Source organism: Grus americana, chromosome 14 (assembly GCF_028858705.1).
Source record: "Grus americana isolate bGruAme1 chromosome 14, bGruAme1.mat, whole genome shotgun sequence".
NCBI lineage: Eukaryota > Metazoa > Chordata > Aves > Gruiformes > Gruidae > Grus > Grus americana.
In genome coordinates, this window is record NC_072865.1 from 1,109,642 (window position 1) to 1,131,884 (window position 22,243).

The following is a 22,243-nucleotide window of genomic DNA, read 5'->3' on the forward strand; positions in this document are numbered from 1 at the left end:
TGCAAGGCCGCGATGGAGTCGGTTGCTCTCGTGTACAGTGTCGTAGTGTTCTCCCGTGAAATATTCATCGCTCATCCCCACTCACCCTGTCCCCGTTAGTACTTGAGCGTCTGCCGAAGCCGCAGAGCGCAGGCTGCTGCGTGCCCCTCGACGGCGCGGTGCGGGGCAGCCCCGGTGTGGCTCTGCCTGCCCTGCCCGGGTACGCCCAGGGAAACCAAATTAGCTGAAACACCTCTGGCTACGGCACGGGCTTCTCAGTCAATGTCATCTTATCCAGGGTAATTATGGAAAATACTAATTATCAGAAATAAGTGGGAGGGCAATCTTTTGCGCTCCAGTGGGTCCCAAAAGCCCTTTCTGCGTCAGCGCGGCCACCCCAGCAGGAGGGCACACGCCAGCGCCGCAGGGACGAGACATCTCGCAGCCTCTGGAGATGCGCTCTGCTCTGCAGGCTGCCCGAGGGCCCCTGCAGCCCCCAGCCCCCAGCCAGCCCCCGCCGCACCAAAGCCCTTTGCATTCTCCACCAGTTTCCCAGGAAGCAAGAAAACAAGTGACCGGGGCCCTGAGCGAGGACCTGGGGAGACGGGGTCCCTGGGTGCGGGGTCCCTGCCACGGGAACGTGCCTCCGTCCCATCAGCGCTCCCAGGCCCGCCGCGTTTTAAGGACGGGAACAGTGTCTTCTAAATCACCGTGGGCTTTAACGAGCGCAGGGAGATTTGCACATTTGCATGCGAGAGGAATGAGTAACGGCAGCAGGCACGAGGGAGGAATAAATGAACCTGATTATACCTACACCTGCAACTGGCATCTCTGCCCCTATGCCATATGTTTGCGGCATCTTTCGTGGAAACCTTCCCTGCAGCCAGTATGGCCAGGACGTACATGTGAGACGCGCCAAGGACAGCTAACAGACTAAGATTTATGTTCGCTGGTCCAGTCACTTGGTCGCAGTCAGACCTCAGAAATACGTTCCCTTGTTAGGAGCAGGCTGAGTAGACACTTACTCAATGATTTAACCCTCGGGAAATGTTGTTTTCCCCAATCTAAAGATCTCAAATACCTGTGGCTCGTCGCAAATGCAGGAGGTACTGGGACTCTCCTGCTTTCTGGACTGGGCTCTAAACTAAACACCAAGACCAGAGACTGGCACAAGCTTCCCTGCGACCACAGCAAAACCCCCGTGCCAAGAAGGAAGATCAACGAGCCACGTCAAACCTCCCCGCTCCGAGAAGACGCTGCCAGCCGCAGCCCCCAGCAGACACGAAGCCAAAGCAGAGGCAGGGCTGGCACACAGGAGACTTGCCCGAAACCCGTGCTCTGAAGTCCTTCCCCCGAGTACATGGCACGGGGCAGGAGAAACAGCACGGAAAATGTACGCAGGTGCTTTATGCAAAACACCGGTATCTTCGCATGAAAATTACTACTAGGTAGTAGGTATAAAATATTCAGGTGGACATTAATAATTTGTAGTGGTAGATTTAATTTTTTTTCTATAGAAGATTAAATAAACTTATAAATTATGACAAAAATATAACCCTGTGTTTCACGACAGGATTAGATAATAAGTAGCAGGTCCTTACTGGCGTAAAAGTGGGGTCAATCTGGATTTATTCCAGCACAACCAAGACCAGAAACCTGCCCCAGCACCCCCAGTCACACGCGTATGGGTGTACGTGGCCCATCCAGCACTCCGCGCCTGCACAAGCCCTGCCTCAGGATTCAGAGCCACGGGAGGTTTTGGAGCAGCTGCTGTCCCGCTCGCCCTGGGGTGGGGACCCGCTTGCCCTGGGATGGGACCTGCTCGCCCTGGGGTGGGACCCGCTCGCCCTGGGGATGGGGAGAGCAGCAACAGGTCTAAGGGCAAATAAAGGGGCCCCTGGGAAGGAAACAGGAAATACAGAGAGAAGAGTTTTAGGCAGAAATAGGGCTGGTTTCGATCTGAAGTTACAAGGCAAAAAGCTTCTGAGAAGACTCGCACATGTGCACAGACACGCGCATACACATGGGGAAAGGAAAAATGACAAGTAGAGCAATAATAACAATAGTCAAAAAGTAATTTGTTCTTAACCTGTTCAAAATAAAAATAACTAGTGTACAAGTTCACTCCTTGGACCATCTGCATTTCATAAGCATAAGTTAAAATCCTGACACCATCTGTTCAATTGGAATTTTAATACTGTACCAATATGCCAAATCACAATTATGCTAGCAAGGACAGCAGCCTCCTCATTCACCAAACAACTTGCTGCCGTACTTTAATGAGGCGGGGAACGAAAAGCAGCCAACTTGGAGCAAAAATGAATGCGGGTGTTTGCTGCTAACCCGGGGTGGGGGAAACGGGTCCAGGCCGTCAGCAGTGCTCCGGGAGCCGCCCCCACAGCCCCCGCATGAACAGGCAATTTGGGTAGGACATCTGAAGACTAAAAAATGAACAGAAAAAATTCTCTGGGTTCTGGTGGAACATATTTTGTTCTCAACAAGAGCAGCGCGTTTGCCATCCTGCAGAGCTGGCCACCCCCAGAGAGATCCAGCACCGCCGGGATGAGGGTCAAGTCCTCGGCACGACCCAGTGCCCTTCGTGGGGCCACGGCGGTGGCTGCGACCTCTGGTCCCCACACACCGAGGTTAGATGTTAGAAAGAAATCCTTCCCTGTGAGGGTGCTGAGGCCCTGGCCCAGGGTGCCCAGAGAAGCTGTGGCTGCCCCTGGCTCCCTGGCAGGGTTCAAGGCCAGGTTGGATGGGGCTTTGGGCAAGCTGGGCTAGTGGAGGGTGTCCCTGCCCATGGTAGGGGTGGCACTGGGTGGGCTGTGGGGTCCCTGCCCACCCAAACCGGTCTGGGGTTCTGTGGTTCTACCACCTCTGCCCAGCACCAGCGCATCACCTCTGCGGCCTCTGTTTGTGGTGGGAGACCCAGAGGGGTTGGTGTTGCGAATTCAGGGATGAGTTTGGATTCAATAGCAAAAGATGTCTTTGAAGTATCTAAAAAACCCTACCTTGCTAAATTAGCCTAGCAAGATTTACACCATCTTTTAACTAATTATTACTAGAGAGGCTGCTGAAAGCCTTTGCATATTTTTATTGGTCCTAGTGGGAAAAAAATCCATTTTAAGATGGAAATTAATATAATATCTGCCCAGCCTTCTTCAGTGATTTCTTTTTTTTTTTTTCTTGGCAATATTGTAGAGTTACAAACCATACATCATGTCCTGTGCTTCTTAGGATCAATTTCTTCAAGAAATAAAACCAGAAATGTGTTCCCTTACCACTGCAGGATATAAAGTGAATGAAACTGAGGGAGAGGAAGAAGGCAAAACACTGTCAAGTGAGTAAATCTTAAAGACGTAGCACATATCCATTTTTTCCTGATCAATGGAACTACGTAGGCATGTTCACAAAATTTAATTAAGTTCTGTTCCCCGAGAAATCTATGCGCAATGTTTCCCTGCAATTATTTATTTACTATCTGCCATGTAGCTTTTAGCTTTCATCCAGAAAATGATTGGTTTCCGCTGCATTTTCATGAGCAGGCGAGCAGTAGAGAGGCTGCTTCCCAAACGGTTTGTGGGAAGGTTTGCCCTGCTTTCCCTGTCTGTCTGGGACTGCCTTCTTGCGAAGACGCACTTCACGTACGCTGCCGTTTGTACCAAAGCCACCGGCAAACGTTGGAAAAGAAACGCACGAACGAACAAAATTCAGTTCCGCTGCCAGCAGCTACGACTGCAGCGGGAGCCGTGGCCTTCGCCTGCGTGCAGCCAGACTTGGCCAGATCCCGTGTCTGCTGCTGCTGGATCGCGAGAATCGAGCTCGAAGCTCTGTGCTACGGCAGAGGATTCGCTCGGGCACGGCAGCAGCGCAGCGGCGTGCAACACCCTCAAAGGGGATGGGGAACTTCTCGTGGCCGGGGAACGGCGCAGCCTCAGGCAGGAGCTCCGAGTCCCTGGGCTTTGCTGCTGAAACCAAAGAGACTGCAGAGACGCCCGGGGAGAGCCCGGCAAATCGGTCCCTGTGCCCGGGCGAGCAGGACTCGGTGCTGAGGTGCCACCTGCTCTGTGTCAGCCTGGCTACAAACCCGCGGGCTGCTGCGGGGGGGGAAGAAGGGATGCAAGTATGAAGAGTCTCCAATGGATCGTCTTCGGCAGTCTTTCGAGTTTCGGCACAGGAGAGGTTATTCTGACTTCTTAAACCCAGAAAATCTTTATAAAGTAATTGCCGATGCTTCCTAGGTACAAGTCAAGCATTTTGAAGATTTAAAAGCGGGAGTAAGTTAGAGCGGGTTTGATTCTCCCCATGAATGACCTCCAACAGATCTGTCGGTCTCCACGTGACGCAAACTACCGTGGGCTGCCTAATCCCATACTGGGGAAATTTTGTTTTATCTTTGTAATGGGAGGTAGACTCATTTGTATTCATTGCCCATCCTGCAAGCAAAAAAAAAAAAAACCAACCCAAAAAACCCAAACCAACTAGCAGATACAAAACAGGAAAAAAATAGTTGTGACAACCCTTTCTATGTCAAGTCCAAACAATGTGACAATACTGTCCTTCTGGGAGGGAGGTAATTTCATTTATTTGTTTCTATCGTGAAGGACATCAAAATCAGTGCATGGAAAAAATACCATTGCCACTAAATGTTCATCTTTACAATAACACGTGCAAATGCTCATTGGACCTGTGAAATCAGCAGCATCTTTGCCCGGGGGGGAAGAGGTGAACTGGCCTCAGCAAAAAGCCCCCCTGGGGCTGCAGCAGCGGGGCAGGGTGACCAGCGGGGAGGGACCTGGTCTCTCCCCAGCACTGCGGATGTCACCCAGTCCACAGACCAAATTTAAACCAACTTCTCTGTCTCTCTGCAAGAAATGCTCTCTTTTGACTTCTGCCTTCACCTACAGGACTCTCTAAAGCAACAGATTCTTTAATCTTTAGTGGTGAAAGCATTTTTATCAGCATCCTTATTTAAATATTCTTTGTCTTCTTAAAGTTCAGCAGACCAGCTTTCTATCTGCAGACTCTGAATTGAAGGAAGGGAATGATTTATTCCTCACATAATATAAGTGCATTGACTTCAGAGAATAGAGGATTTGTTCTCTTGAATGCTCACAAATGAATGAAATCAAGAATACTGAAAAACTACTCTCCCCCCAGCTAGGAAACACATGCTTTTGCATCTGGATAATTGTGGCTTCGCCAGGGAAAGTAAAGACACCGTTGGGCTGCACGTGGTTTCGGTGAAACAACGTCCAAGGGAATGAAAGAGTTTCTTCGAGCCATGGGTACAAAACCTCTCTAACCGACAAGTCTCAGTTTAGGAGATGATGGCAGGATTGAGAGAAAGCCATTCTATCCAAAACTGGCAGGAATGGCAGCAGTAAATTGGCCAGAAAAAAGCGCTCGGGTTATATCTAGTATGTCACGATCAACTAATGAGAGAAAAGGAACCCAATTTGCAAGAAATTGTCATCAACATGATTCCCATAGTGACCTCCCAAGAAAGCACAGCTGTACTTAAATAACGTACATCAAATATATTTGCTATGTCAAACAATGAGATATCTTCCAAAGCAACCCTTTCCAATTAGCCAAAGCACACGGGAGCGTACGCTTCTGTCGGTGGAAAGACGCAATGCAGGGGGAACGCGGGGCAGAAACGCTCGGCCACATCTTCAGCTGTGGCAGCTGGTGCAGCTCTACTGGGCTGAGCAGAGCTGCTGTCGTTCACCTGAGCTCTGCATATTTACTCTTCTGCCTACAAATATTACATTTAACACTATCAATATTAACAATCATTATAATAGATAATATAATAGTATTATCTATACATAAAAATGATATTACCACTGGCCCCTATTGGGCCATTAATTCAGAAACAGATTTCCCCCTTAAATTCTTCAAGAAGTTGTTTTTTCCACAATTATGCTGCAACATCGTACCAAATGAAAAGAATCAGGCAGCCTCTGGAGGACCAGCTCCCTGCACTGACTTTGATGATCACCTAAAAACTACGAGAATAAACCAAAGAAAACCAAAGCCAAAATACTTCTAAGATCATCAGCAACTCATCAAATTCCTCCTTATTGACTTTTGCATGTTATAAGCAAGGGGGGGTGAGATCTTCAGTGAAGCATCTCAGTTTTTCAGAAGCCCCCGTCTTCTGCTCTGACGCCCAGCCTACGCTCATTTGCCATATGACAACACGCTAAGGCAACGCTGCCGCGAGAGAAAATTCTGTTCAATTTTTATATGAAAGCAGCCGTTATCAATACAGGTGTTGTATTTAGTGTAGTCAATGATCGGTAATCACATTTTCATACGAGCATACACGTAGTAAGTTTGCAAAAAGCCATCTTCACTTCCCAGTCTCGGGATTAGCCTCCGCAATCCTTCTGCTCCTTTGTGGAACCAAAGCTTGGACTTCCCCACACTACCAGTGAAAACTCTGAGCTGAGAAAGATTCAGTAAAATTCCCTTTGTAGGAGCCCAAATAAACATTTTTTCAAGCTCTCTGATGGTGATGGTGTGCTTTTTGTTCACTCAAGCTTTGCTCTGAGTTTTTGGCTTTGAGAATATTTAAAGTGCAAAATTCAGTCAAAATCAGCATGTTCCACTGGGTTCTATTTCAGCCTGATTTAATTCTGGTGTAAAAATATACTCTGATTCAGTTTGATGGAAATTCAATCTGAAGTCTTGAAATAAGTCTCCTCCAAAATATGCAGAGAGAGGTTTTTTTCCTTTAAATTTGGCTTTCAGGCCCTGGCCAAAGACTAACGCCAGATCAGCAGTGCTGGGTCTCCATTCCCACCCGCAGCCCGAGCTCGGGGGGAGGATGAGAGCATCCCTCGGGCTGCTGCTCCCTCCAGCGTAACTCGGTTCTTCTAGAAGCGCACACCAAAACTGGGGGTCATTTTCCCATTTGAAATTAAAGGTTTGGGGATGTTGTAGTCTCTTCCCACCAAACTCCGAGCCCCGGGTCTGGAGCACAGCTATGGAGATTTTCACATGCGGACTTAAAGGAGTTTGTTTTGGAGGTTTTCGGGCTGGATGGCAAACCAGGATGGCCAGGGTTCTCTTCACTATATTTTCAGTAGAGGAATTTTTTAGCTGCCTTAGCAGCTAATCAATGAACTCCTATAAATCGCTAATCACTTTGTTAGCAGATTCACAAGCAGCACTGGGAAATTTTTAACACTAGTGATTGATGAACCGGCTTCGGACGCCCATCGGGTTATTACGGCTGCAGAGCGCCCGCACCAACACGCGGCCGACGGACGGAGAGGCATTGTGCGCGACTGGTAGTCAATAGAGTGGTCAACAGGATCACCCTCCCATTGAACGGTTTGTATTTATGGGTGTTTCAATGGTTATACCCCGCTACTGAAATCCAAGCAGCAATCTCACAGATCCAGACTTCTCGCTTTCTTTAATGTGTTATTAGAAAACTAATCTGACAAGCTAATTTGGGAAAACTAAGGAAAACATCGTACGCAGCGCTCTGACGCCCAGGATGCTGCTGTCTATTCTCTGGTTTATCTACCCAGATCCTACCAGCAGAGATGAAACCGAGGGACGGTCAGTCCAAAAGAAAACTCCGGAGCTCTTAGGAAGGGCTCGGTGGGGGCCGTTAGCACAGGAAGAACCGCCAGCCTCCTACACGGGGCCAGCGAAGGGAGACGTCGTCTCACGCACTAAGCTTTTATTCTACATATTCTTATTCAGGCCTGAGGCTTTAGGGGCTCGAGAGGCGTTGCAGGTGTCCAGCACTTCCCAAAGCATCAAAATGACATGCTGCCTTACATCACCGGATTTGAAGCCTGAGTTCCACTGTTCCTCACGCGCTTGGGTTAACACCGGGAGGCACAATAACGGCAGCAACGTTTTGTTGTGTTCCAGCATTAACTCGAGCACGTCTTCTGAAAGTAGCAGAGTGAAATCACTCGAGCAGGATTCTTTGGCCAACTCATTCGCCATTACGCTTTAGTGACAATTTAAGCAATTCCACCAAATCTAACTCACTTCAGTCTATTTTCTGCCTTTACAAAAAATACAGTTTTGAGCAAGTCTCATAAAAGGTTACTCTTGCCCTTTGCAAAGATGTGATTTAGATTTCGCTTCTTCTCTCCATATTTACTGTATGAAATTGGCCTTGAACTTGAAAAGCCGAAAAAAAGGCGAAGAAACTGAGAAAATGTTGCGGTTACAAATTTAAACAAATCCTGGATGGCTGGAAAAAAAAAACCCACCCCAACCTGCTGCAAGGAAGCGTTTGTCTGTGTATACAATATGTTGCTGATATTCATTGAATGGCAAATATCTGTGTTATGTTTTCTTATTTACACTCCTTTGCTCTTTTGGAATTTGTTTTCATAAGAACCACAACTACATTTCAGCAAATTCTAAAGAAGCCAGACCTCATCAGACTAAATAAAGCCGCAGAAAACCGGCCGGTGGGAGCCATTCCACGCCGCCCCGCAGACAGCAGCCCAGGGACGCTGGGCCACTTCCACCCGTGATTCTGCCGTCCCAGGGCAGCAGAGCTGGCACTCCCTGTTTCCACACCTCCCCAGGACACCGGTGGGACTCTCTCACAGGCACACATCTACTTGTATTACAGCAAAACCCTGACTGATCAGCCAGTCTACCAAAACAGTGCTGCGGGACCTCAGTCACGCTGCTCCTGGAAAACATCCAGCTCAAGACTGCAGTTTAAAATACACTGATTTCCCCCCCCCACCCCAAAATGCCAACCCTCCTTGGTTAATCCTTTAGTCATTACAGTCTCTTTCTGTATCACAGAGCAACAGCAGCAAGTGCTGATTTTATCTCCTGAAATCACAACGCCCCTTCCACCGCAGAGACCTCCACGGACACAGGACAGAGGGGTCAGGGTTTTCCGTAGGAGGAAATCTGCCTGGCCGCTGCGCACGTGTTGTGGCAGAGGGAGGATCTGCATCGCCAAGTGGCATTTTGGAGCAGCGAGGTAACAGATCTGTACAATCATGTTAACATCTATCTCAAACGTTCAAGTCGATGCAGATCCTATCCACAGGGCTATGAAATAACCAGCCACGCCGTGAATACTGGGTAGAGACAAAGGCCAGGAGCCAGAAGCCACCCTTGCTGGTTCCTGAACATCACTATCCATACCTTGTTAGAAGGAAATCAGAGTCCAACCAACTTTTTTACCAAGTTTTGCTTCGGTTTTCCACTAAGCTGGAGATTTTTAGACTGATCTAACAATCAGATCGGAGCCTATTGGTTTCTAATAAATAATAGCATTTTTAATCTATGGAATAACCAACAAAGCCTACAGGCTTTTCAGACTGCCATGACAAACTAGGAAAACATCAACCGTCACTCAAGTCTGACCAAAAATGCTGGGAGCAAGGTCCTTCTGACATGAACAGGCTAGCAGACTGGGCTGATGACAGCCCCACCACCTGCAGACGAGCATCCTTGTGAGAGAGAATTTTGTTTGGCAAGAGGGACCAGATTCACTGATGATGACAATAATTACCTGGAAACAGAAACATCTCCTGTCATCAGGAAAGGAAGCTTCCATTATTCATGGGATTAGACTATTTTGTTATCTTTTGGGTTATTTTGATCTTCACTGATTTAAAACCAGACAGAACCAACTACTAGAACATATGACAGTATCAGTTTAGAGAGAGGAAAATAGGTGATATTCCTCTTCCACATCTAACCCGTACGACAGCAGAGCTGTAGGTGTCACTGCGCAAGAGCATTCAGTTTTGTTAGTCAAATCTCTACCACACAATTCACTCATGAGTCAGTGAGATGTACATCAGCGTGGGATCTTTTAGGTCTGTTCACGCATACAAAGTGAGGGGCCGCAGCTAGCTGCGCTGATCCCAAGTGGATCATCTTGTATAACGGACCGCAGGATTATCCCAGAGACACGTGTCCAAAGAACGGCCATCAGAGTGCATTCGCAGCCGGTGTCACTTGGCATTTCTCTTCTCTCCCGCGCAGCCCCACCCGAGAGGATTCGTTTGTTGATGCCGGGGTACCCTGAAACCTACTTCACAAACGCCTCTGCGCATCAGCCTCCTACCAGCAAGTGAAAAGCACACCCAGCCAGCATCTTCTTGACAGGGTAAGGCGAGAAGGCCAAAACTCACAACTGTCCCTAGAGCGAGTGGAGGCAGCACCTGTCCTTCAGGAGCAAGAGCCTCGTTAATTAATTTTTGGCTTTCAGGGCTACAGCGCCAGGAACATCTCACGGTTTCCTTTGAACATCTGCAGGTGCTTGAGCTGCTCCATGTGTGCAGAAGTGAAGTGGCCGGCTCAAGGCACGGCTTGACCAAATCAGACTGATTGTCCTGATTTTCCCGTGCTTGCTCAGACTTTGAAACACGGCCTTGGGAAGGGCAGGGACAGTCATCTGTCTAAATCTCTGTATTCTTTTCTGCTGGTGAACTTAAAGGAGCATTTTTCAACCCCCCTCCATTTGCTTGTTGAAGGAAAACATTTGGGTTAAACCGAAGGGTTGACGTATCTAACAAATTCTCCCTCACCGCGTCTTGGTGGCGGTCAGTACCCCTATCTTTTCCCTAGTTCTTTCTCTCCAGATTGCGTGTGAATTTTCTCTGCTTTTCCTCCATCTGTACTTTTTCTGTAATTGCTCCTTTTTGCGTGGTAGCTCTCCTCTCCCCCCGCTGTATTGCTCCAGATGAGCAGAAGGCAACCTGCGGGGCCAGCTGCGCTCCTTGCCAGTGCCACCCACAGCGGTGCCAGGAGCCACCAGAGTAAAAGCAAAGGATTTGACGCGATATATTAGAGTCAGGATTTCCTCCATCCCACCCCACTGCCGTGCCACTCGGTTCCCAGTGCTCTGCAGACACAAGCGCACAGCCAGCCGTCTCGCTGACCTGCTGTCCGAACCTAACGCCTTCTCCGTTTCCAACCTGTTATTTTGCTCTTCCACGTGCAGGACTGTCACCCACAGTCCCGGCAATGCCGCAAGTTTGGAACCAGGCAGGAAGGGCTGGTTTGTGGGGTATGGGAGGTGGTGACGAAGAGCGTGCTGCTGCCGCTGTGAAGTCAGGAACGGGGCCAGGCTAGAAAAGGCTGAGCCAGCCCATATGCTTCAACACCCCTCACCCCCACCACCACATTTACCAGATGTTCAAGTGCACACTTTTGATTCATCTCATTGTAAACGCTGAAAACATTTAAAAATGAAGATCCAAGCACAGGCTGTCACCCCCTTAAAAAATAAGAGTGTTTGGAGATGAGGTTTTACTTCAAGATCATCAAAACAACTGGGCGGTGGGGAACCCACAAAATGGTTCAAGTCAGAAATCCGAACTTAGCCGGTCTAAAATTTAAGTAAACGTCTTTGGCAGAACCTGGAGGGAAAGACAATGCACGAGGAGAACCTCACCTCCTTTCCTCAGCTCACGCTCCACCTGTGAGCAGGAGCCAGGCTGTGACTCCTGCCTGCCCCCCCCGCAGGAACTGCGTTTCAAAGGGCCGCGTAATTGTGGCTCTAATGCATCCACACAGCCTGTCTGCAAACCCTCCTTTGCATCGGCCTGTTTGAAACTGGAGCGGAGCCCAGCTGCGCTCCGAGGACTGCACTGTCATCCCGAGTGCCGGCTCTGCAGCCCAGCTTGCCACCCACTCAGCAAAACAGCTGCAGGGCTGCTGCGCCGGATGCTTTCTGCGTGCCCTGCATTTCGGGAAAACCTCCTCCACAGAGACCATGAATCTCCCATTAGCCTTAATAGCACCTAAACTTGAACAAGGGGAGAAAACATCATGCAATATTAATCGTGCAATTTTGTTAAGAGCACACACTGTACCCATGCGAGTAGCTGCAGTTTACGCCCCCTTCGGTCCATCTGATCTACTTTCAAAAGGATTTGCACATAAAGAACGTTCTTTGTCTTCATGCTGACTACAGACATTTTACCTTCTGAGTAGCATCTGGAGCATACAATGTATGATACAAATGTGGTGTATCAAAAAATGTTCCTCCCTCTGTTCTTCCTCCTTTGGAAGTGATCACCCTTTCCCAGCTCTGAAGTCCCCCCACCGTTAGGCAGCAGGAGCTACTGATCGGCTCTGCACAGACCGACCACCTTTGCATCTGCCTAACCAGTTGTATTAGACACCTCCCATGTTTAGGCCCATTAACCTGATCGCAACAGCTTGATGAATTAATGCTTATATAGACACAGTTGGCAGCTTCTAATTAAATAATTATGGCTAAGCAGCTGCAGAGAAGTTGTAAGGTTCCACTAGAAATGCAGATGTCAATTTTATTGGTCCTCAAAGTTTCATAGGAAATGATTTCAGGAGATTTGGAAAGGGGGTGCTTTTGCTCCAGGTGAATTCTGTAGATACCTGCCTGCTCTCGGGTCGGCCGACTGCAGCCAGACCCCAGCACGCGGCTGGGAACCTCTGCAGCCCACAGCCGCTCTACCGCAGCAAGCAGCAAATGCCACGGAGCGTAACCGACCGATTTGGATCGAGATAAAAAGAGAGTGATTTGGCATCACGGTCGTTGCTTTAGCTCTTAGCCAGGGAAGGACCCCTTGAAAAATCCATCTCTGAAACTGTATCAGTGTCAAAAATCCACAAAACGGATCCGAGCCAAACACCAAGCCTGTTGAACTGGATAAGAGTCTTTCCAGGAACTTTAATTGGATCGGGCTTTCCCCGCACTGGTGAGAGAAGATTTTGTGACACCTACTATAGGCTTGCACCCCCCAAAAGGTCTAAGGTACCTCTCATCTCGGTACCTAACCCTAACTGTAGTGATGTGGAAGCAATGAGCAAACCTTGAAGGTGAAAATTTGAGCAATAGGAAAATCAGGAGCCCGTGTTTGCTAATTCATGCAAAATCTACCTTCATCCCCTCTTCAATTAGCAAACCATTGTGCCTATAAGGAACTTACATTTTTTTCTGATTTTAAATATAAATGCAAACACAATTTATTCTAATCCATTCCTTTAACTACATTAATTGTCCTCCTATAATTTGTACAAGACGCTATGATTTCAAACAAAAGAAGTCTAATAAGACAAATCATCCATCCCCATCAAAATATAAGCGGATCCATGACCTTAGAACCATTCTGCTAAGAAATCCAGCTAGGAAACTAATTTTAAGCAAATCTACGCACGTCAAAAATACAGATGGCTTTTCAGGATGCTAACTTAAGCATCATTACATAAGCAGATTAGGGCTGCCTGTTGAGCCCAGACACGAGAGTAGATGGCGCTGAATCCAGTATTACACACAAACTATTCACTTCCTGACACATCTTTCATCTAAAACTTTTGTCAGCTCTCCACGTTACCAAGCCCGCTACCTGTAAGCACCGCACACAGCGCAGCAGGTCTGCCGGCAAAGCAAATCCTTCTCCAAAGGCCACTGTCCAAAGCAGCAGCTGGCTAAAGCCCATTTCTGCAAATGGACCGGGGAAATGTTCCATCCTGCACCCTCTGGAAATGAAAATGGAGGAAAACAGCCTCATGAACCTCTCAAATATTTAAGCACAGCAGTTGTGGAATGATTTTCTGATACAGAATTATAGAATCAAAATTACCCTCGTGTTACCATTGGTAACAGTGTCTCTACCTGAATATCAAGTTAGAAAGTTAATGAGCCTGCTAGAGCTATCAGCTAGAATTACCACAACAGTGTGCGATGGGATGTGATTGCGGTAAGCAGGGCAGATACTTCTCATTACGAGGATAGTTTGTTTTTCACGGGCATGTTGCATAACAAGGCGCAGCCACTTGCCTCTCCCTGCTCGAGCCCTCGTTTCAGAGCACATCGGCTGGCTCCGAGAAGGCCTCCCGTTGAAAAGCAGCCAGGGGGACGGGATTTTGTTTCCCCTTCCCTGCGTGTAAGCGTGTCAGGTTTGTTGACAGATGGCTTGGCTGACTGCGCTCGACGATTATCAAGCGGCTATTACCTTTGTCAACTGAATCCCGTTTGAAGATTTTTCCGCAATTAAATCTGCAGTATGTTTGCGGGGCTTATATTGCAACCCGCACGCGCTGGGGAAGCGTGCGAGGCAGTCAGATGGCTGAGTTACCCAGCAGCATCCTTCAGCCACAGGGCCAGGGGCTTTTGGCAGTCTGTGCTGCCACCTAGCCAAGACCAAGCCCTCGAGTTCTGCCTTGCTGTACGTTTTGAAAGCTTAAATTGAAGCGTATCCCCCCCAGATCTAAATAAAGGCTCAGTCCGCGGCAGACACTCCGTGTGCTTCGGGAATTGTACAGTCGGCGGAAGAGAGCGGCTTAAAACAGGTAGTTACGTTTTCCCCCGAAACGTCCTGTACTTACGGTAGAAGACGTATTCAGTGTAGCTGGACCAGACCTTGTCGTCTGTGTACTGGTTGACAAAGGAAGCCGTCACCGAGGAGTTACAGGCCACCATGTGGAATCCACACTCGGACAGCATGTCGAAAGCCCTCTCCAGGTGCTTGAACTTGAGATAAAACCTGGAGGTGTACCTTTCTGGAGCCCTGTCTGGGTCTCTGCTTTCATTCAAACTTTCTCCAAAGACCTCTTTGACCAGAGCAATCCTTCCACAAACCAAAATCCTTGGGACCCGCCTGAATTTGGCATCTGCTTGGCTCTCCCTGCCGATAGTGCATGACCCCCGGTACCCGATGGTAATGAATCCCCACTTCCGATCAGGCGGTAAGAGTGATGAGGGTGGGCATATTCTCGTGTCACTGCCTTGGGAGACCTCTTCGTAGTCACTGTGGCAATAATCATCGGGGCTTTGCTTGCTGTCATCGGGAGTCAGGAGTTTGACCAAGTCCGGGAGCTGGAAGTACTCAGCCTCCCTCTTGAGCCTTCCCTTCTCTGGGAAGTGGTCGGGCAGAACCACTTGCTTGTCCCTGAGATAGTCCAGAATATAGCGGAAAAGGAAACCATCTCTGTCGATGAAGAATCTTCCCTTGGAGTCCTTGGCCAGATCGTTGGCTGTGTCTCTCTTTGGGGTGAACATTTTCCACAGCAGGGAGTGAGGGGTGCCAACCAAGGTGGAGTGGCGAGTGAAGTAAACCTGGCCGCCCACGTTTAGCTCCACTACCTCCGGGAAGGAGTGCAGCCCAGTCCCCTGCTCTCGAGCAGGAAGGTAAGTCCTGCAGTTGCCACTCAGAGCCATTGTACTTTAAAACGGAAATCAGCAGCACGAAGCAGCAGGACTATCGATCACATCAAAGTGTAGAATAAGGCTCCCACCCTTAAGGGGAAACAGGGGGGAAAGGGAAAGTGAGAAAAGAAAAATAGCCGAAAGGTTTGCTTAAAAAAAAATCTGAATTGTCCATGAGTGACAGTGTGGCAGAAGTGGCTTACACCCTAAGCCACGGAGAGCAATCACTTCATGAAATGCAATCGCATCGTTAGATCTTCCAACAAAGCCATCACAATCAAGGTCAAGCCAAGCCTATGGTCATTCACAGATCTGTCAAAAGGGGAAACAAAATAAGACGCAAATTATTCTTTTGAGCATCACAGAAGCTGCAACAGAGAAAAGCAGATCAGTTTAGAAAGCCAAGCCAGATCTCCTGCCAAGAAGGTCTATTTTTTTGCAAGTTCTACGCTTCTTTTTCACAAGTACTAACCAATGGAAGGACTACATATGACTCCACCGTTTAAAAGAAAACACATACTTCATCTTTAAAGAAACATCTAATTTAGACATGCACATGAGGGAACAAGAACAGCGAGTCTTACCTTGGTTAATTAATGAATGCATAGCTCTTGTAAAGGAAAGCAAAATTTCAAGACACTGAGAACACACATACAGGCACACAGAGTCCAGCGAGTATGAAATCCGGTCCCAGCAAGGGACAGCAAAGGCAAGAAAAGTGCTCTGAGCAACATCCACGTAGATCTCAAGAGTTAAAGCGAGTCACAGGAAAGTTAACCATGGCAGGTGAGGAGAGAAACCAATGCACACAGCACGATGGGGGAGAAGGAAAAAAAGCCAACCCACAACCACAACCCCCAAGAAATCCCAGCGGGTCGGGGGGCGCGGGCAGGGCAGCGCGGGGTGCGCCCTTCGCCTGCCCCGGATGACTTGCAGAAACCCCGCAGCCTGCGCTAAGGGCTGGCGGGCTCCGGCGGCTCCCGCGGCGGCAGGTACCCGGGCAGCGCGGCCGGCGGCGCGCCCATCTTCCGGCCGGGGCCGCCGCCGGGGCCGGGGCGCTGCGGGGCCGCCCCGTTCCGCTCCGCTCCGCCCCGCTGCGCCGGGCCGGGCCGTGGGGCCGCTCCCGCGCCCCTGCACCGCGCTACGCGGCTCTGCTCAGCGGCTTGGGGCCGGGAGCGCGGAGGGCGATGCCGATTGCATCATCTTAAAGGAGTCGGGCCGGGCCCGGGCCGGCGCCAGAGCCAGCGCCGCGGCCAGAGCCAGCGCCAGGGCCAGCGGCGGGGCCAGCGGCAGCCCCGGGGACAGCGCCGGGGCCGGGAGCCACCGCGTCGGGGCCGCAGCCGGGGGGAGGGGGGGGGCGGGAGGCGCTTGCAGCCCGCTCCGCTCGAGTTCGGGGAAAGTTCCTCCCCGCTCCGCTCCTCTCCGTCCCCCTGCAGCCGGCAGCGCCCGTCCCCTGCCCGCCCGCCGCCGCAACGTGCCTTTCCCGGCTCCCTCAGACACGGCGGTGGTTTCAGCCGGCGACGCAGGCGGGCAGGGTGGGAGCGGGGGGGCTGCCGGCACGCCCGCCCGTGGCTTTCGGGAAGGACCGTGATTTTGTGTCGCTGCTGGCACTCCTCATCTCCCCAGCAGCGACCCAGAACGGGCGGGAGCCAGCGGTGAGGAGATCCGCCGCGGGTGGGAGGAGGTGGCACCGCGGAGGGGGCTCGGCGTGGCAGGAGCGGCCCCGCACCTACTTCATTTGCCGGGTCTTTAAGGCGGGGGGGGGCGGGGGGTGCGGAGCTGCGGCCGTGGCTCCGCGCCCGCCCCGCGCTGCCCGTGGCCGTGGACGCGCCGGCACCGCCACCTCGCGTCCGCGATCGCGCAGGATCGTCCCAGCTGCTCTCCCCGGGAGGAGGAGAGCCGAGCAGCACCGGGGGAAGGGGGTTGGCGGTGCAGCCGCGGAAATTTAAGTCACGAAGCTGCTTGAATAGCTCACCGAATCGCGACAGCAGCATGCACCCACCCGTGATTTCACAGCTGGTCGTGCAACGGTAACAGGCAAGTCCAGGTTCGTGTCTGGCACATACCAGTTCTGGGTAAAAACGGGTTACTCGGAACAATAAACGTGTGGCAAAATAAAGCCTTTTACTTGAACATTAACCAAATGGTTAATAGGAAGCTTTAGAGTGAAATCTTTGTGTGAGGAAGTCACCATGTGCAGAGTTTTTTGCTGAGTGCACTTAAGTTGCAGATACTTCAGCAAGATTCTTCTGGCCATAATTAAAAAAAAATAAAATAGCATGCTAATGTAAAAAGTACAAAAATTTCCAAGGCTAAGGCAGAAAATCATTAATTTGTACACCTACAGACCTCTCAAATGCAAACCTGAGAGCTGAACGGTGAATCGAACCCTCGATTGTTACCTTAATTCACTAATTCTGAGGCAACCGCCGGGCTCCTGCGCCAAGGTGCTTACTTCTGGATCTGATTTCTGATTTTCAAACCAGCAGAATCTGGTACTACCTCAGAGGCGGCTCGTCGCACCTCAGAAAGAGAAAAGACAAAGCACTGTGCGTCTTCCCTTGCCGTTCCGGCAGACCAGCTGCACTTGCCAAGTGCTCCATAACCCTTACGAGGAGATTTAGAGGTGTGATGTGAGAACATGTTCACTTAGATGTCATCATTACTCTTTTAAGAGTCTGGTGCAGTCACTACATACGGGCTTTAACATCTACATGACCAGTCAGATGAAATGATAGCTTCCTTTGGGACTCGAGCTCATCAGTGCTGCCCCTGTTCAAAGCAAGGAGTATTGCATCTGCTTTTTCAAATCCTTCAGTTATTCCAGTTAGTTAACGTGCTGCAATAATATTTAAATCAATTTTCATAAAGCCAGTGATGTCATATTGGCAGAGCTTGAAGGATCAGTTCACTCTCCCCAGTCAAAACCGATCTTGTTCAAAGGAGCACGGAAGCCATCTGTGATCCCAGCAGGTCCGAACCACCGAGGCAGAAGTCTTGGGGCCGAGTGGAGACAGCACAGCCAGGCTGACATGCAGGCGCTGAGGGAACGGCGTGGTGATTAGAGAGTCTTACAAAAAACGTGAATCCTGACAAGCTTCTGGGAGGCATTCTGACATGGATACCGTGTCATTAGCGAATACAGAGATATTTAAGCTCTAAGTCTTTTTGAAAAATTATCATCAGAATTGCCCTTTGAAAAGAACAAAAATCTTAGAATTTTAATCACAACAGCTTTAGAAATGCATCTGCACTTTTCAAACAATAAATGAAAGAAATTCAACACCTGCTTTTATTTCTTTGGAACAGGATGTTCCGATCATTTTACTGTAACATGATATAATTTCCTTTGATGAAATGACTTCAGTAGTGAAAGCATCACAAACTGCTTCCCTGCTAAACACAAGCCATTGGCCAGATCCATCAAAATGCAGCCTGAGAAGAGTGAAACTTTAAAATCTGGGCCAAATACACTGGTGACCTAAATGTAAAATATGTGTCAGGACCACGCTAAGGTTCTTAGCTATTCAGCTGCAAAACCAAGGCCGCTGACTGGCAGAGCAGCCACGGTTCTGATGGCAAAGCAAAGCAGCATCTATCAAAGGGAGGAGGATGAAGCGTGTTCCACTTTTACCAGATGCCTACATAACCTTCAGTACAGCTAGGGGAAAATTTAGCCTGAGCTTAAAGTGTATGTTCCAAAAGTCACAGCAGAGCTATGCTTACACCCGGTATACTAATGGTGTGACATCATTCACAGGTTTGAGGTCATTCCTTATGACAAAGTGCTAAATTAGCATTTATGCTTTCAGGAAATCATGGGACAACTGACTTCATCAAATTCTGTGGGTGCTAAAAAAAGGTAGGTGTCTTAAACGCAGCAGCAATGAATGTTAGCAAGAAAGGGTAGTATTCAGCTAGGTCTGTAGTAGCAATGGTATGTGTACTTATCACCTCACATCTTGCAGTGTGAATACACAAGCTATAAATACGAACCAAGTCACCCACGCATAATGAGAAATGTAGAAGCAGTTTATCAGCATTTAGCAACACCGTGCAGAACTTCCAGGCACTCAGAGAAGTAGCAATAATTTCCAGCAGAAACCGAAGGAGTAATTCTGGGAAGAAAAAGATTTCTAAGTTGGATTTTGGACAGAAGATATTTCAGCTAAAAAGCCACATAGGAACTTTCATCACTCTGGGTGATTTTTACACACAATAGTTAAAATAAAAAAAAAGGAAGGAAAAAACCCCAGTACTTGCAGTTCTAGGCTTGCGCTTTGATTCAGACAGGACTTCAAGGTGCCCCCTCAGGACCCTTCAGCCACATATCCTGTCACAGTCAGTGCTCCTCTAAAAACCCAGCCAATGCAACATTTCACCAGGGCACAACTCCATCGAGCCAGAGAGGAGCGCAGTTTCTGAGAAGGGTGGCGTGGCAAAGAGAAAAAGAAATGCCTGGCCCCAGCAGGTGCGTAGGGCCCGATTCTGGCTCATGTGGGAGCAACGCAGCGGGGGCCCTGGTCTCCCTGAGAACCAGACACTTTTCTACAAGGGGTACATCTCTCCTCGAGTGGAGTAGTCTTCACATCACTCAGGTAGCTCTAAAGTTCCCAAGAAGTGAGCCAGGCAAGAAGAAGTATGATACTGAGCTAAAATAACACATTCTCCATTGATCCAGCCGTGTGAATTACATACAGTGGAAATCTCAGCCCCTGAAATCCAGCAGTATGTGTGAATAAGAAACCCTAACAAGTCTTCCACTTTGAAGAAAAAGCATAAAGAAACACTAAATGGCAGAATCTGCCTAAGAAAAGGATCTGCTAGCAAAAGAGCACGAGTGCCATGACGTAGGGTTTATTAGCAAGTACATAGTAAAGCATTACACAGATTTGCTCTTGATCTTTCATTCATAACTCAAGTGTATAATGTATTTTCATCAAGAAAAGGCAAAGGGGAAGAATATCTGTCACAGCTGTTCAGCACGAGAGCGCGGGCATGGTGCAAGGCAGACAATTCAAATAGAAGACATGCAACATTTTTTTTGCATCATGTAACATGCAGAGTGTGGGCACAGCTTCTGCAAATAAAACTGCGTGCTCCTTCTGTCAAACCCCAAATCCAAAGCAAATCCATTGCACAAGGTTCTAAGCTGTCAAAGTAAGGGGGAATCGGGTTCCACTGGTTTGGATAACAATCGTTGTACAGCAGGTAACGTTTTGACCAAGAATTGATATATCCAATGCTGATAAATCCTTTAGAATTTCACGGGCACTGCAACAAAGCCATCCGCTACACGCACAGTCCTGGGGGCTCTGACACTTTGATAGACCCAGATGCGGACAGGGGCCTCATGCACGCTCACATCAGCACGTGAGGATGCAACTCAAACAAAAATCGCTGTTCTCAGTCACTTTCTGTAAGTTCTGCTATAGCAAGTCCTACTTCAGGAGACTTCTTCCTCCCCTCTTTTTTCCCTTCCTCCAACGTTTCCAAAGTTGTTTGAATAATACTTTTGTTCTCAGACTGGTTCAAATTATCCCACTATTAACACTGGTGTAATTATAGCGTGGTTTTCAATGACACAGCCAAAACAAAGTTTGGTCCTCAATGGGCAGCGTTATTATGACATCAGACCCGTGTAACCCATGTACTGATTTTATGAATATCTTCACTCTTCCCATCTCGGAGCCATTTCAAGGCCTCTTGCAAAACCAGATCCCCTGTCGGGATAACCACGGGTGCAGCCGGAGCGGGTCCCGCAAGACAGGGACCGTGTTTGCCGGGGGGGGGGGTGGGTGCCTTACTGGGTGGTACCTCCGGGCATGGCGGGACAGGCTGTTCGCACCCTGCCCCTTCCGAGCCACGCAGGAAGGAAGGGTTGGGAAGCGGTTGGGAAGCGGCAATGCCTGCCCTGGAACCCGCTGGCCTCTGTCGGGCTGCACCCTGCCACGGGCCAGCGTGAATTTGTCCTGCAAGGCTGAAACGGCTGCTGCCCTAAAGCAATGTTGAGAAGCCTAGTGCAGAGACAACTAATTAATGAAAGCTCAGCCTAAGCAGTGAGTAAATTCTAACAATCTAAGCAAATCCAAATACATTTCCAGCCAAAGAGCGTTTCACCAGCAGATCGCAATTACACAGCCCGCTGCCTGGGATTTGGGTCTCATTTTACTGTCTGGTGAACTGCAACAAAGTCACACAGTTCAGCAAAGTGGCACTAAGTCATCAGCATCGGACGCAGCCTGCACACTCTACAGGTCTTCCATGAAAGCTGGGATCTTCTCAGCCTCCAAACACTAATTTACCTGGAGTATAAATTCGCAAGCAGCAGCTTATACCACAGTCACTGATCTCTGTGTTATCTGTGGCTATAATTCCTCCACCGTTATTTCATTCAGTTCTACAAACGTGCATATTTTCCGGGAGGCTGTTCTCAGGAGACACCATGTACACTGCACCATGAGATAGGTTTTGCAGGAGAGGCTTGTAACAGGACTATAATTTAAATACAGTAATCTCACCAGAAGAAGATTACATACATGAGAGTTTGTAACAAAATAACTGTAATTGCGTCCTGAGCCAAAATGAATTTAAAAAAAAAAGAAAAATGTACAGGTACTTCAACGCAGGGACTCACACTTGCAGAAGCACGCGTGCCCACGTGGCGAGTGTTCGGTTCCAGCGTGCGTGTAAGAAGTTAGGCTACATCAAGCCCAGGATTGCAACTGTGCGTGTGTGCACAGCTAACGCGTTTCTAATCCTCGTTACTGCGCGCCCATTCAGCGACAGCCATGAAGTGGCAACCACCATTCCTTTCATTCTGACGGTTCAGCCGAACTACCTCAGCCGGGCTTTCCCCGGGCTCCGGCCGCCACAAAGCCCACCCGAGGCAGCAGCGCACGCTCCCTTCTCCCTGCGCTCAGCACCGGGGCCCTGGGTAGTTAAGAAGAACAAATTCTAATTAACAGTCCGAGTACAGCCTTTTCCCCTGGCCCTACATGGAAAAAAGGGAGCAAAATGATGAAACTAGGGGGATAAACGAAGTGAAGGAAAGGAGCTTCTTGACATGAGAGTGTCTTCACAGTCCCAGTCACGTTTTTCTCA

At 49.1% G+C, this 22,243-nt stretch overlaps 1 protein-coding gene across 4 annotated transcripts in view; it reads right to left on the reverse strand.

Moving 5' to 3' along the window:
* KCTD16 (potassium channel tetramerization domain containing 16) overlaps positions 1 to 16,893 on the reverse strand; it is a 73,805-nt gene extending 56,912 nt beyond the window's left edge. Inside the window, exons 1-2 of one of the 4 annotated variants that reach the window (XM_054841505.1) lie at positions 16,873 to 16,893; positions 14,320 to 15,451 (exon numbers count right to left, since the gene is read on the reverse strand). In XM_054841505.1, the coding sequence (XP_054697480.1) occupies positions 14,320 to 15,151 (832 nt within the window). In that variant the 5' untranslated portion in view covers positions 15,152 to 15,451; positions 16,873 to 16,893. Of the gene's footprint in view, positions 1 to 14,319; positions 15,452 to 15,723; positions 16,527 to 16,872 lie in introns of those variants that run through there. The other 3 variants (XM_054841504.1, XM_054841503.1, XM_054841502.1) reach the window with 3 other exon arrangements.
* Positions 16,894 to 22,243: the final 5,350 nt, after the last annotated feature.